At 35.8% G+C, this 16,853-nt stretch overlaps 1 protein-coding gene across 1 annotated transcript in view; it reads right to left on the minus strand.

Moving 5' to 3' along the window:
* Positions 1-229: 229 nt before the first annotated feature.
* Positions 230-16,853, minus strand: part of LOC121739274 (forkhead box protein F2-like) — a 40,276-nt gene continuing 23,652 nt past the window's right edge. The window contains exons 2-3 of the mRNA XM_042131638.1: positions 1,647-1,876; positions 230-473 (exon numbers count right to left, since the gene is read on the minus strand). Of these exons, the coding sequence (XP_041987572.1) occupies positions 1,662-1,876 (215 nt within the window). The 3' untranslated portion in view covers positions 230-473; positions 1,647-1,661. The remainder of the gene's footprint in view (positions 474-1,646; positions 1,877-16,853) is intronic.

A 16,853-nucleotide genomic window follows, 5' to 3' on the forward strand; every position in this document is an offset into this window, starting at 1 on the left:
CTAGCTTAAATAGTAGGTAATCTAGAAGTTACAGGTATAGCCTTTTAAACTATAAGCTATATAATATGCCTACACTAAAATAAGCACTTTCTAAGCTTTTTATAAACTAAATAGATAGAAATGCTAGTACTTTTAACTTATTTAATAATGATTTCCTCTTTTTCTTACATTAAACCCTTAAAGGTGTCTAATATGGAAACTAGAAAAAACGTGATTTTTGGAGTTCTTTACCAACTACAAAGCTATAATAATATAATTACGGCATATTTTTTACAGTACATATGTGCTATCTGCAAGATCATGACGATGATCAATTGCAGTTTTCCCTTTTCACAGCAGTACTGACATTTGCAGCTGCAAGATGGTCGTACACATTTCTTTCAACACAAACGTAATAATTGTCCGCTCACAACTCACATCTCCAAGCTTGTAATTTATAAATGCAACGACTTCTTTGGCAAAATCTTCTGAATCTGAAAAAGATAAATTATACTTTAATTTATACAATTTTATTTACTTAAGTAGGATTTTACAAACTAAACAAAAATGTTTAACCGCACCACTGCCCTGATGTAGAGGTCTACGCAACATTGAGATAGTTCAGTCGAACATTTATGTTGACATAATATTATTAAAATTATGTTTCTTTCTTAAAATTTAGTATGTTATTATTTTTAGCAATATTCCGCGAAATAAACCTCAACCTGTAAGTAAATAAGTGAGTGTACGCATAGCACCTCTCTCCGTTCCCACACTGCCTATGCGTACACTCACATGCAAGAACCTGCAAACACCACCACACAAGCAATACTGTTAGCGAATTCGTACAAGGCCTCTCAGTTCTCACCACCATGCAAGTTGAAAAACTCGATCAACCAGGATGTTGACTCTAAGAACAACGTCAATTTTAAGCTATGGATTTTCGCAAAGTAACGCCTAATTAACTAACTACTTAAATATTAACCATTCGATTAAAATATTTATTATATTCACACATTAATTAGTTCATTTATTTATTATTTTAAACTCGGTCACGCGACACGCGGTGCATTCCCCGCTGCAGTAGCACCAGGGTACCATGACAGTGACGAAGTAAGCGGTTGCTGCACTACAGCTTCAACATCATCATCACTATCGATTACGGGTATTTGACCTGCACGCAAACTGAGGTGCATCGAAAATAAAATTAAGTGCAATAAATATTGTTATTTCTCTAGTACCCAATCTTATAGGTAACCCGTAAGAATATTCTATTTTATATCGTAAATGAAATTTCTTTTCGGCAAGTACCGTTGCCCACAGACTCTAGAGTTTAGCTGACTCGTACTCGCATTCCCTTCGGTGTTGAGTGTTTCTGTTCAACTGGTACTATTCTCACAAACTTTTGTAAAGTAAGTATATTAGTAGTAGAGTTCGTACAAGTAGGGCTCGACGTCAAAATCGCTCGCCGAAACCTGGAGGAGGTGAAAGGCGCACGTCTCATATTATGTGCAATATTTACCACTAACGTGTCACCCTCTGATCGCATCGTTCTAACGAGTCGTTTGATAACTAATCTAGGAGACCTAATCGAAGACGGCGATGTCCCCGTCCATTTTTGGCGAGCGATCTTAGAGTCGTTCGCTGCCTACACCTGAGATACTCACGTCACGAGAAACATTTCATATGAGATGGTCGTAGTAGTGGACGGCGGACGTCGAGGGTGTCGGCGCGATGGAGGCGGGCGGCAGCGCCGGCAGGGGGGTGGGGGGCTTGCGGTCCGGGGGGAGGGCCGGCAGAGAGGTCATGTACCCCCCTAGACCCACCGAGTTCAGCGATCCACCCGGCAGCATCTGGCCATGGACGCCGCGCACGTTCGCGAACATTGACGATGAACCTGCAAGAAGTGGGTTTCGGTCACACGATGGTAATTGGTAGAGCATTTCGGTCGCGGAGCACATATTTTTGTACATTGACTCATCTCTACGGTGTACTTGTCTTTCGTTGTAGAATAGCTGAATATGGTATATATTAGGGTATATCACGCACGAATATATATTATAACGACAATATTATATTCGTGTGCGAGTTGCGACTGAGATGAGTCAATGTACGAATTTCCAGCAGGAGAACCGGCAGAGAATGGCAGAAGGTATAGTATTTTTAATAATAATATTTCTTTATTTTTCCTCACAAACAATCTTAAGGGCTAGATAACAATTTTAATCGGCATAGTACTTACATAAGTACATAGGTCTGTGAGGAGCTGGTGTTTGTGTTAGGCCAGGACCTGTCATGGTACAAACTACAAATCACCAGGTCCCCAACCTCGGACATTACAGTGAAACAAATCAATAGTTACGGAATTATTAGAGACATAGGAAAAAAAATATACATAATGATGAAAGATAAAAGATATATAAACAATTTAAACTTAATTAACAGCTAGTTATTAGTGTGAATTAAATTTTCAGTAGGTACTTTTATAATTTAACTTTTGCTGTTTGCAACCAATCCATGACCGTAAATTTACATTTAGTTTTGTGTAAAGGATATTTGTATATGGTTAAGATAAAAGATCCGATTTAAGTTATTATAAAGCTTGGGTCCCAGGAAACAGAAAAATTTTTGGGCAAAGGTGGTTTTGTATAGAGATTAGAGGCACATGACAAACTCTATCTCTTCGACGGATTTGTAGATTTGGATTAAAAGTTACAAGTGGATGTTGTTTTATAATAATTACTTTTAATACAAAGAGTTGACGGACCGTAAATACCTTCCATTTCTTATAGAGGTCGTTAGTTGGATGGTAATATGGAAGGAACAGGGCTACTTTCAGAAGTGACCTCTGGGCTCGTTTATAGTTTTGCACACGCCACCCCATGAAGTAAGTATTCCAATTGAGACTGGCCCAGCGCGTAGTATACTGTTTTGATTACAGATTTTGGAGCAACTTGTCTTAGGCCTTTAAAAACAGCTATTAAACGATGTACCAAGGACGTGCCCTAGTAACTAATAGGTTGATATGCTCATTAAATTTCAGATTTCTGTCTTTGATCACACCCAGATATTTTGTAAACTTTATATTATGTTTATGGAAAGGACATTGGCAACATTTATCGTCCGGGTTTGAGCATGAGTGCGAGATTAAACGCAGACGGGAATCTGACTTATCATTAGGTCTGTCTCGTAGTTTGGTTTTTCGACTTTCAAGGTAAGTAACTATTTTATTATTTAGCCATCTGGTCATAATATCTATTCCATTCTGAGCATTTGCAAATGCTTCATGCCAAGAAGAACCACTAAAGAGAAGTGCCGTATCATCATTCATCGGCAAAAGCAACGATTTGTGCATCAGGGATTAATTTATTATTTATTAATTATACATTTACTTAATTTGGCATATTATACTACTTATTATAATTGCCGAGAGCTATTAGCGGATTGTTTATAACTTTATAAGCTACATTAAATTGTGCAAATAAAAGTTCGTATGCCTATTATAAATGTTAGAACTACTACTCGTGTATTTGAATTACGACACTTATGACTAAAATAAATGAAATGAAACGAACACTATCGATGTTGATACTTAAATTCATGAATCTGCTATCGCTTCGCACCTTTTGACACGAGACGACCGACGTACTACGCAGCAGTCAGCAGTCAGCACGTTGAACGAGAACGTAATATGAATATTATCCCGTTTGAATAAACAGGAAGAGACACATGCACACATTCAAATGTTTCAGTACCTACGTATGTGTGCTCCGCCTGGTGCATCGAACTATCCGCTATCGATAAACTTCAATCGACCCATGTGATCCTGGTCGAATTTTCACAATAAACGTTATTTTGTGGACAAAAAAATATGTTCAAAAAACGTTCGAAAATCGATAAGAATCGATAAATAAATATTATAAAATTAAATAAAAATGAACACGTGGACTGACGACTTCAAATCGTGGAAAGATTTCTGGGAATCACCAGTCGCATATTATAATATAATAAGTTATTACTTTTATTTCAATTATTTGATAATCATATTATCGTCAAACACAAGTTACAAAAAGGCAACAAAGCCATCTTTCTGGTAAATTAAGCTCCAAAATAATTTTCTCAAAATTATGAACATGCACTAGCTAAGATAGTTTCAGAAATCATTGAGGTATAAGTACTACTACATCTCAATGCAATCAATTGTATCTATCGCGTACCGTGGTGTCATAATATCTCCAGCTCCACATGAAAACATGATGAACGCGACAAAATTTCCACCTTTTCTTTTGAGCTTCTTTAAAGTTTTCCCGAGTATTGTTTGTTCCGGTTGTTTCGTGGCTTGCACCAGGAACACATAAATTGTGAGGATCAAACTACACAGGTAACCAGTATCCAGGTAATCGAAACATAGGACATCCAGCGATATCTATCTCGCTCTAGCTCACTCAACTGCACTTAAATATTGGCAATCTAGAATCTTTCAGTGTTTGTTAATCACAAAGCAGAACAACCAGCACGGAAAGCACTTCCTAGCCTCTACATCGCACTAGAACTAATATTTAGTTTATAAGTTACCCCTACTTGCTGATCCCTGGGTGGTATGTAGGGCGACAACCCCCATGTCGAGCCTATATTACTTGTAACCCCAAATTTATAACCCCATTTCATGCTTTTGGAGCTTTTTAGAATCGAGCGAATCTGCTTCGTACACGGGTCGGTATTATTTACTAAATTGACATGAAAATATTATATTATTAACATTTTACAATATGGAAAGAAAACCTCGAGTGCTCACCCAACTCACTCATGACTTTTAAAACATCCTCAATTATCGTAAAACGACCGATCTGGTTCAAAGTAATGACTCATTAACACACAGTGACCGTTATGACAGCCCGGGGATATTGAATACCACAACATAGTACTACTTTAAGCGTCTCTCAACCCGAACCATTAAGCCATCGGCGCGCTGTTGCTGAGCAATTGCTGGTGTTGACAGCGCCCGCGCCGCCCCGCGCCGCCCCGCGCCATCCCGCGACGCCCAGCAACGAGTGCCGTGATGCAATGCTTTTACTTTTTAGCCACATTAGCTATTCGTTGCATGGATAATTTATTAATTACAGATTAGATGAACTTTAACATCAGAATCGTGTTTCCGACCTAGCATTACGGGAGGCGGTACTCGCCGCGCCGCGCTAACAATACCGCTCATAAAATAATAATAATATTTCCCAAGCAGCACAAGTATATCTAGTGAAGCACTGTTAGTTATTTTATAGAATTAAACTTGGTATTCTTACATAAGAGTCAATAATCCCTGAAGATATCCTATATACCGAGTTCAGTAAAAACGGGCACCTGTCTACACTATAATGACGAGAGCAGCATAAGAATTCATCATTAGATAACGATAGAGTAATTTATTTTTATCCATACGGAATATCTACAAAACTATTATAAGAACATAATAAGAGGCACATAAGAAAGGAATTAGGTTTTGTAGCCAACATTAAGATAACACAATTACTCTACTGATGTTCTAGTGGTGAATATTTTGGTCTAATGGTGGATGGTTAATCTAGTGGTCAAAATTAGTTATCAATTGATAACTAATTTTGTAACTCGTTTCATTAATCGCACCCGTGACTATAATAATTATTACTTACTTACATATATTTAATAATAATTTATTAATAATGATTAATGATTATAATAATAATTTTTAACATAATATTATCGTTAAATTTTATCCAAATCAAGAAAGCATTCGAGAATGTAGAATTTGTAACACATCGACGTGACGGTTCTAAAAAATGTTAAACGATTTAAAAACGTTTAAACTTCACACGTGGCTACAAAATAGTTACAGTGGAGTTAGAATTCCAAAAATCGGGTGGGGTTTGTTTACGCGAGCGGCGAGCGGGCGGGCGGCGGGCGGGCGAGGCCGCGAGCATGTGGGCGACAACAGACGAATGCCAGCAGCCGTATGGGAACGTTATTGCGCTTTTAATAACCTACGGTCACATGCGTGAGTTACAATGCACAGTTCACTATTTGAGTAATGATTTTCATGTGGTAGGTAAACCAAATAGACTATAAAATTGAAAACGAGTCGACAAAAAGCTACGGGTAAAATTAATATTTATTTTTATTGTTTAATGTGACCTGAATTGAGTTACGTTATCATAACAGATTTTGAGGTCATTCATATTATATCAATTACGATAATGGGACTTCTATAATAGTTATTCTTTGTCACTTGTAACAGTGTGGGTACAAACACTCTTTTAAAAAAATTAAGATGATGCAGCACAAGCGGTCAATATTTTAACCCATGAGGGCTTAAATTGCCATTCGGCTTACGAGACAATAATTTTCTTAGCACACAGAATTCGCATAATTCGCAAAGCAATAAAAAAATAATAATTCGCTAGCAAGTTATGTGAATCTTGAATGCCGGACGCGTATATTTTATTAAGGTGGCCACCTTAATATAAGGTGGCTATATTAAAATACAGATATAATTTGTACAATTCACCAGCTAAAAATAATTATGTATTACAGTCGTTAACTTTTACATAAAGAAAAATCTCTATTTATTTGAATCTCATAAAAAATATAATTTGTAACACAAACTTTATTTTTTATAATAAGTTGGCATTAAGGATTCACGAGGACGCAATTTTTAACTGTCAACAATGATTTCAATTCGCAGGGTCAAAAAATGAAGACGATACCTGTTCTAATGCTTTGACGAATTTCGACTTTTCGGCGTTCAGGAATTAAATTGTACCGGAATTGCGCCTTCGTTCCACCCTAAATAAATAAATCACTTATTTTAATTTCATAAAACAATAAACAAAATTAAAAATTGGTTTTAAATAAACATTGACCGCATGATTTTTTCATTTATGAAACAAAGTCTGTAATGCAGATGTTTTAAATTTAACCTTAAAAACTGAATATAACTGGAATAACACATTAGCAAAAAGTAAAAAAAAACAAAAATATTAACACCTCTATGTAAAGTTTTTTTTTTTTTTTGTAAAAAAAAGGGGCTAAATATAAACCGTTCCATGTGGACAGCGGACCGCACACAGCGTAATGCATCGATCGCAGTTTCAATTACTGGAGTTATTTTTACCATACGAGCCACTGATAGGGTTGGGTACCTGGATTGGGATCCAACTGGAATACGTGAAACAATAAAATTGTATGGTAATATTAGTATAGTCTGAGAGTTTTACAAATTGTAATATTATGTAGTTGGTAATTGGTATATTATTTTTTTAATGATTTGCTTCATGTTTGGGGGCATGGCAGTTGAGTACGGATTAATATATTATTGCGAATTGCGACCCCCTCCCACTTTTTTTTTTTTTTTTTTATATCAAGTTTTTATGTCAATTGCCCTAGTACTTATTTTTATGAATATATCCTCAAAATTTTTCTTGCAAATTTTTAAAATCGTTATTGTTTTTTATTGAATTTATTAATAGTTCTTTCGGCCTTTGGCGTTGAAAACACTGATGTACCCTATTACCATTATAAGTAGAAACACATTTAAAGTCACAACTTGCACTGAATGTAACGTAAATTATTTATTACAAGAGTAACAGTGATCACGGCTAAGACACCAAGCTAAGTTTAGGCTTAACGGTATTCACTAATCAGTAATCACTAATCAGTGATAGTAAAATATAATAATAGATAACATAATTATTGTGTTGATAATGTTGTCTTATATTTTGTTTTACTTTTATTTTATTTTTTAACAAGAAATTAAAAGGCAACGTTAAATAATAATGAGTAGATTATGATGGTTATAAATTATAATACTGTCGCTATTCTTAGACAAAATATCAGCTTACAGCTACTTCAGCTTTAGTGCTTACAAAATCAATTCGCCCGTTTTTTTTTGTTTTTTTTTGAAAGTGGTAGTAATTCCTAATTTAGAGATCCTAACAGCTTAACAATTTTTAGTGTTCCGTACCCAAGGGGTAAATACGGCACCCTATTACCTAAGACTTCCTTCGATGTCTGTCCGTCTGTCCATCTGTCTGTCTCTGTACTCAAGAACCGCTATAGCTAGACTTCTGAAATTTTACAGATTGTGTATTATTTGTTGCCGCTATAACAACGAATACTAAAAACTAAATAAATTAAATATTAAAGGGTGCTCCTATAATATAACAAACGTGATTTGTTGCTATTTTTTGCTTAATATAAATAATGGCAACACAATATAGGTTAAATGTTTACAAAATACTCAGTTGTATTTGTACTTTAATAATTAATAATAAAATTTAAATAAATTAAATAATTAAGGGGGGCTTCCATAAATAATCAAAAATTTTAGCCTATTTTTATTCTGTAGTGCTAAGTGTTAGTTGGACTCGTGCACGACGGGTTCCCTACCCTTCGTGCGCGAGTCCAGCTCGCACTTGGCCGACTATTATTTTTTTCTATATTTAATATTACAATCTGTCTGACATTGAGTAATATTTAGATGACTTGCGCGTTACTCAACTTGACCAGCATCAAGTACGCTCTAGAATCTTGATCATTGATTCCCAAAGTGGTCCATGTGGACCCCTGGAATCCACGGGAGCCCGATAGGCGTCTACGCTTGCATGGAAAAAAATGGGAGTCCACAGTAGTTAAAGCGGGAGTCTATAAAAATGTATTAGGTGACCCGAGTTGACTTCTCCTACAGGCAGAAAATATCATAAGAAACCATGTAAGAAACTCAGAAATTGTTTTTTGTAAGAACTTGCATATTCCATATTCAGAAAGAGTGTAACTCATAGATGATTGAAAAGCAGCCACAACACACATTTTCTATACTTACTTTTTTGTAGTTTTGAAAGAAAGTGAGTAAATGTAACAGCTGCAGGTGGTCCACCGGATCCAGCAAAATGTATAAAGTCATCTATGAGAAAAACAAAGTATGGAAACCTCTGGTCTAGATTATGTGCAGCCTCTCCAGTAGGTCCTGCAGGAGTTTTCTTTTGAGTCGCCTTAGTGGCTACTGGCTCGTCATTGCAGTCATTGCTCATTAGTCATACTCATTAGGTCTTTGGCATAATATACATTCGAATGATTTAAAATTTTCGATTTGTACGTTTTTACTTTATATTTTATTTCTTGCTTAAGAGCGTTTACACCTAGTAGTTTTAATATATATTTTGTAGAAAAAAAAACAACAAAAGATTTGTTGATATTTAAAAACAATTTTTTAATTAAATTTAAGTGTTCTTCTATGATATGAAGCTATCATTATATTAAACTAGTGGACACCCGCAACTCCGTTGTGCCAAAATTTGTTTATCGCGCCAGAACCGTACATTTTTCTAGGATAAAAACTATCCTAAGTCCTTTCCCGGGACTCAAGGTAGCTTAATGCCAAATTTCAGCAAAATCGGTTCAGCGGTTTAATCGTGAAGAGGTAACAGACAGACAGACGGACAGACAGACAGACACACTTTCGCATTAATAATATTAGTATGGATTAAATAAAATAAATAGGTAAAAAAATAGTTTTAATTCCTTGATATTTCTTTGATATTTCTCATTACGTAAACGAAATATTTTTTTTTTCTGCTAACTATTTGCTTAAGGATCTTGTCAATAGGTTATTATTATTTTTTATTTAGATCTGTCGCTGGTTTCGTAAATTAAAAGCTTCGAAACTGATACTAAAACGGAATTTAAGAAAATCTCTGTAAAGGTATCAAGGTTTAATACAAATACACTATAAATAATATAGACAGTGAAATTTCCTATAAAAATAAGTTATCAACATTTTTATAACGATAAGTGGTTGATGATTTTTTCAAGTTTGAAAAGTACAGTTTTAAGCCAAATTGAGCGTGAAAGGTGTAAACGCTCTTAACTGTATTTATATTGAGGTCATGATGTAGTCTATCATTAGTCATTACTCATTACACTTATGTACCAGGGAGCACCGGTTATCATTCTTAACATTTTTGACTGAAATTTCTCAAAAATATTGAAATCAGCTTAGCAAAATATGATAATAAAAAATTAAAAATACAAGATATTTTGCTGAACCGGTTTTGCGAGCCCTTGTAATTTTCCACCGTCCTCCGAAAAAGTGTCCATATAACTAAATATCACTATACGAACTAGGAAAATATAACACCGGAGGAGGTTTCTGATGCAGTGCAGCTTTCACACAGAAGCAATTTCATATTGCACACCGACGTTCGGATATCATCATGATCGTCGAATATTCTATAGAGTTCGGTGTTGAACACTACTTCAAAGACCCGTTTTACCATCGTTTTAGAGAGATGATCGGCTCTGCTCCCTCGCGAGTCGCGCGCAATGTTTACAACACCGCTCGCCCGCCCGTTTGATCTTTATAAATGCAATAGGTATTTTAAGAATAACCCGTCTGAAAGCGTGTTAGCTTTAATAAAAAAAATTACGATGATTTTTTAAAACGACACCCGTGATACATTGTTTACGTTCGAAGGTGCTCGAAATCGGTCGAAGCGGACTGACGTTTGTTTGAAATAATTCAGATAGAACCGCATCTTCGTCGCTGAAATTATACGAAATAATATTTTTCACCTTTTCCACGTTTGCCTTGTGATGTTACAAAATATGATAAATTCATTTTGAGATTGTTTGATTTAATTAGGAATTAAAGGATATACTTACTTACTTAATCCGCGTTTTCTTCTGGTACGGCGTGCTAAGTGTACTTATATTTTATATTTCGGCGTTGATGAGTACATCGAAACTTTACGTAATAAGATAAATAATTGAGTATTTCAATCGATCTCTCTAAGACTAAATCGGAATGGAAGTGCGAATGATGCAGGCGTGCACATGCCACCGCAGGTTTATAGCTCGAGAGTCTTCTGAGAACGGCCGTAAACCGGGATCCGGCCGCCGGCGCTGGCGCTCATCACTCTGTTTTGTACAACCCGTTCAGGAGACGAGTAACGCAAACTAAATAATCATAGTTCCCGATTTTATACGTTTTGTGAGGGTGGATAGATGAGAGATGTGTTTCCCGCAAAAAACTATTTAAAAGGTACAGCAGTACCTTAAGCTTTGAAACTCTGAAATGAGATATCGATAGAAATTTCTGATCAGTAAAATTGGGACGCCGGCCGAACCACACTCTGTTCATACTATAAGAATTCTGACGTGTCAAAATGTAATGAGCGGGGCGGGGCGTCCGAATTTTTCTGATCACAAATTCGGATAATGTGCAGCCGGGCTAAAATGGGACTTGTAAAAGAAAATAATCTTAAAAATAGCCACAACTCACGCCTTTGTAATTTGCATAAAGTGTTTTGAACATAAAAACTAGGCCTTTACATCCGTTGTGGATGATTTATACAATATTATGTTCAGAGCTAAGTAACCACTCCTCAAATACTGTACTGCCTGGGACAAGATTTTTAAATGTCTGTATGGTTGCTCGAACACATACGTCATTCTCGCAACATAGCCGGCCTACTCCAGAGGAAAAAACTCAACTATGTGCGGGTTTCCTCACGATGTATTCCTTCACCGTACGAGCGTCCGTACTATGTACTTGAGATCAGCTGAAAATGTCTCATTGGTACACGCCTCCAACCGGGGATCGAACCTGCACCCTCTACGAGTCTTTGGTTCGCTCGTAGCGGGCGCCATTGGGAGTAGAGACCGTTAGGCCACGGACACTCTTTTAACAAAAATAAATTACTTAATATTATGCATTTATGCATTCTTTTACCCCGATCATAAAAATTCGAGGGAAAGGGACAAAATTCATATTTTTGGTTGCATATCTCGCGCATGCATTTTCAACATTTATGTACGCATGTACAACGGAGTCGGTGCATTGATTGATTTCCGGCCTGCGAATAACCAGGACAATATGAAAACCGAGATCGCATTTCATACAGCCGTCATCATAATCACCACCGATACAGTCGAAAACTACCGAGTTTCCGATCATGCCCGAGCAACACCTCCACCTACCCTCACTCCAGACTTGCTCCCACCCACTCGCTCCACCAATCGAGTTTCAGCGCAGCTAAAGCTTTCAAAGTGCATACGATTGATTTACGCACTGCACTTCACCAGGAAAACATGAAGGTGTAGGAGTAAACTGCATTCCGACTTTCTATTTCATCATCATCATTAATATTTTTTTTACCAAACCGCATTCTCAAAAAGGTTCAGTTGTAACCTGTAACCCCTGATGTAAATGTTGCTTATTATTGTTACTTGACGTGTCTCATGTCTTTAACAATCCGTAAATGCGGAGCATCCGCATAGATCAACAACAACATGATCTCAGTTACATTCAAAGGAATTTGAACGAAAAATTCCTTTGTACTTCTCAATAACTTATGATTCATAAGTTATTGAGAAATAAAATTTTTCTCGACTAAGAGGACTTCATAAGTTATGAAGTCTTCTTAGCCGAGATAATTTTCTTTTTAAATTAAGCATATTTCCTACTCCCGTGAATTTTTCCACATATTTTTCAAAATCAACCGTTTAGCTAATAGCTGGTAGAAGGGGGAGACACTGGATACTAACGATTTCTTCCATTTTAAAACTTTGCATATTGCACAAATGTATCCCTAAATCGAAAATGATCTGGGAATACTCGTAATATTTTTAAAAACCCTATCCAACGACACCACAAACGGTGGAGTGGATGCGAAATAAATAGAATTATCCCCGCTTGGGATTATTAAGGGAGGCCCCATAAATGTTTTTAAAGGTTTTATATACCACTAGATGATGCCCGTAACCCTGTTGCGCCAAAATTCGTTTATCGCGCGGGAACCGTACATTTTTCCGGGATGAAAAGTATCGTATATCCTTTCCCGGGACTCAAAGTATCTCCATACCAAATTTCAGCAAAATCGGTACAGCGGTTTGAGCGTGAAGAGGTAAGAGGCAGATAGACAGATAGAGGGACAGGCAGACAGATAGACACACTTTCGCATTTATAATATAAGTATGGATGGATTTTGTCGACATCGTTATATGTATGTGCATTCATGCCGAATTTCGGCTTTGTAGGGTATTCTCTGAGCGAAACCGCGGAGAAACAGACAGACAGACGGACAGATAGACCGAAAATATAAGGGTTCCTTGTTGATTACGGAACCCTGAAAACGGCGACAGGATCCGACGCGTTTATTGTGGTGAATCAATTGTCTTGTGTGAATTAATCACTACGTGTTTGCTTGTGCTTCATACTTAATAAAAAGCGGCATTATTACTATTTAATAATTTAAGTATAATCCTTTATGCTCCTATTTACAACTTCGTGTACTTACTAACAAAAAAGTGGTAGAGGTTTTTAAAAATTTGTTCTAGGGAGGGAAACCTGTACTATTATTTTGTAATACATTAATAAAAATGAAAATAATACTTTTTCATTTTATTAACTATATTTATGTAGGATCCGCAACATCCGCATCCGCATTCGCATCCGCGGATGTGAAAAAATCGGGATCCGCAACATCCCTGGTCTGTAATGTCTTGGATGATGTGCGCGATAACAGGCGATAACCGAGTTTTGGCGCAACGGAGTGTCGGGCGTCATCTAGTAACTAACTACAATCATACCAATATATATAGAGATATCTCTCTTAATTTATGTGATCCTAGTTTATCGGTAAAACGATATAGTAATAAGTTTATAGATATTAGAAGATAGTACGGGTGCCCTAGAACATTTTTTTATTACCTACAAGCTAATTTTTTGTGAGTAGCTTCATTTTGATAAGACGAACAACATTTTTATTTGCGAAAAATCTTGAAAGTGGTAGGTAACAGAAATAGAAAGGATTTCATACTTTGATTTAATGGTCCCAAAATATGGATTGTTGTATTTGTAGGAAAATGTTACTATTAAATTAAATAACTATTAACCTATCCATATACAAAAATCAGCTTGTTAGGGTTCCGTTTTAGGGTTCAGTAGTCAACCAAGTTTTGTTGATTACAGAATCCTATAATATTTTCAAAGCAATAATAACTGACTTGTTTTTGTTTTCGGTATTGCATGGATATTGTTAACATTATTAAAATCCATTTTATTCATCTTTTTAATAATTTACTTTGTATCAGCCAATAATTGCAATTGCTTTATAAAGTAATTGCTTACATGCATGCGTTTGTACGCAATAATGATATTTTTACACGTGAGAAATTATTGGCTGATACAAAGTAAACTATTAAAAAGATGAATAAAATGGATTTTAATAATGTTAACAATATCCATGCAATGGTGGCTTATAAGCCAAGGTAATAAGAATAATATTTTTAGAACGAAGTTAGTTATTGCGCGTTGCGAAAGGGGGCTAAACAACAGAACAATAAAAACAGGGCTAAACGGAAAAAATCATACGAAAAGTTGTAATGACACTTTTTACCATCTATTTTGAGCTATGTCAGTGCTTTTTGCTATAGTTGTAAGCCGTGTGGTAACGCGTGTTTCTCTTTCTCTATCTTTTTTTCTTTTTGTTCAGTGTTTACAGGTTTTTGTGCATAAGAAATAACTTCGTTTCATCCGGGTGTTCCAAGGAACACTACAACACAAGGTGTCAAGACACCTCTCAAGTTTTTTGTTGGGTGTTGCAGTTTTATATTATTAGTCTAGTAAACGACTTCAACGCACAAGAATTTTTCTTATAACCAATGCAATTCGACCTCCAACACTGCAACGTCGCAAGTTGCACGTAATTCGTAAAGCTTTTCCGCCCTGCACTCTACTAGGTCAACATAAAGCTCTGACAGTAGAAATTCAAGCTGCAGCATTCATTATCATTATTTTTGCAACGCTCACTAGTAACAAAATATTATTATGATGACACCATTGAGATACAAATTCTCGTGCCACAATGTTAGGCCGCGTACTCCTCCGAAACGGCTTTACTGATTTTAACCAAATTTTATATGCATATTCAGTGCATCTGAGAATCGGCTACTGGGTACATATTATATTAATAAATGCATTTGTTGAATAAATAATAGTAAATTATTACAACTCGAGACTGACGGCGACCCACAGAAAATGGATCTAGTCGGCGACCATTGTTTGTGCGACGGGATAGCGATGGACGATGCCATGGTGACATTTATTTAGTCACTTCAATAAAATAATATGGGCGAAATACTTTATATATGGCAAAGAAACGTTTGCCCGGACAGCTTCATCGAACAATACTGTGACTTCTAAAACAGTCAAAGAAGCTTCTTCATTAGGAAATGCTTGAATCGTGTTGCTACAATATATTTAAAAGGAGAAGAATAGAAATATAGTAAGACGCATCTAAAAAAACAAGACATCTATGAGAAAAACATCTAACAACTACAACACTGAATTAATTTTAATTATGGTTTGTACATACCACGGCGGCTGCTACAACCAGAGTTGCAAATAACGCATTACTTTAGTTAATGCATTGACGTTTCATTACTCATTACTAAAAGTAATGAGTTATTGAGGTGTCAGTTCCCATTATTCATTTCCTTTTTTTTAATGGCATAAAAATAAATTCTCATTACATTTTTTTGTAATGAGAAAAGTATCATCTTTACATTACTCATTTTTTAATTTGATGTGTACAGTGTACTTTAAAAATGTACATTACAAATTACAATTTTTAATGTAAATGAGTTGGTACCTACTGTACCAAATTGTCATTACACATTACTTTTAAAAGATTTTATTTGACTTGCTCTATATGTAACTTTTTTCAAAGACCACGAAACCCCCCCTAAACACTCCCCCACGAAAACCCCTCTGCTCATAACTCGGCTATCTTTAGTCCTGGACCCTCGAGTGAGGGCTCATTTCAATCAGGTAAAGACCCTCTACAACTTGGCCTCAATAGAATTCCCGAATTTTTGTAAAATGGCAATATAAAATACTCCATCACAAATTTTTTTTGTAATGAGTAGATGAGAAGTCTTCAAAATATGCATAGAGACTTGTATGCATTTGAAGACTTCGCTCTTTTTGAAAACCAGCTACCAATTATCTATTATCCAACTCTTTACCAAATGGCAAATGTCAATGTCCTCATGACATTGACATAATGACAGGTAATGACATGTATGTGTGTATTCGGAAATTGCCATAGGAAAAAAAACACGATACAAGTAAAAAAAATTGAATGCAAAGAAATTGCAACGTTACAATAAAAGGGATAAAAACGGAACTCCTGCATAACGCCAAATTGTGAACAGCTATTTTCTTCATTAACATCAAAGACAAAAGCTATTCACAGAATTTCACACAAATTTTGATGACATTTTATGAAGTTTCGTATTAGCTAAATAAGTATGTGGGGCCTTAGCCCTGTCTTAACATATTTTGGTCTGGTAATTACAAATACTTACTTTTATATCTATAATCGACAATATTGACATCATACCCCACTCCACAAAGCACTGAGCTTTGTGGAGTGGGGTATGATGTCAATACACGGGCAATGAATGAACTAGGTACTGCAGTCCAGCTCACATTCATGTGCTCCTGGTTAATTGCAACGCGGAAACTGCAACCGATATATTTTCTTGTTTCAGTACCTACTACCTACTGCAACCACATGAAAAACACTTGAGAACTGAATCGCAGTAATTGTGGTGATCATAATTCACAGGTGTACGTAATTTCCCAAAAGCTAGATTTAAATTGTGCAACAAATCGAAACTATCCTAAATGTATTTTGATATACCTTGACGCATAATAATATATAATAGATTAGTTCATGGGTAGTTAAATCTATACTATTATTTAAAGAGGAAAAGTTTTTTTGTTTGCTTGTATTGAATAGACTCAAAAACTACCTAATTAACTGAATTTAAAAATTCTT

This window comes from Aricia agestis, chromosome Z (genome assembly GCF_905147365.1).
Source record: "Aricia agestis chromosome Z, ilAriAges1.1, whole genome shotgun sequence".
NCBI classification, from domain to species: Eukaryota; Metazoa; Arthropoda; class Insecta; order Lepidoptera; family Lycaenidae; genus Aricia; species Aricia agestis.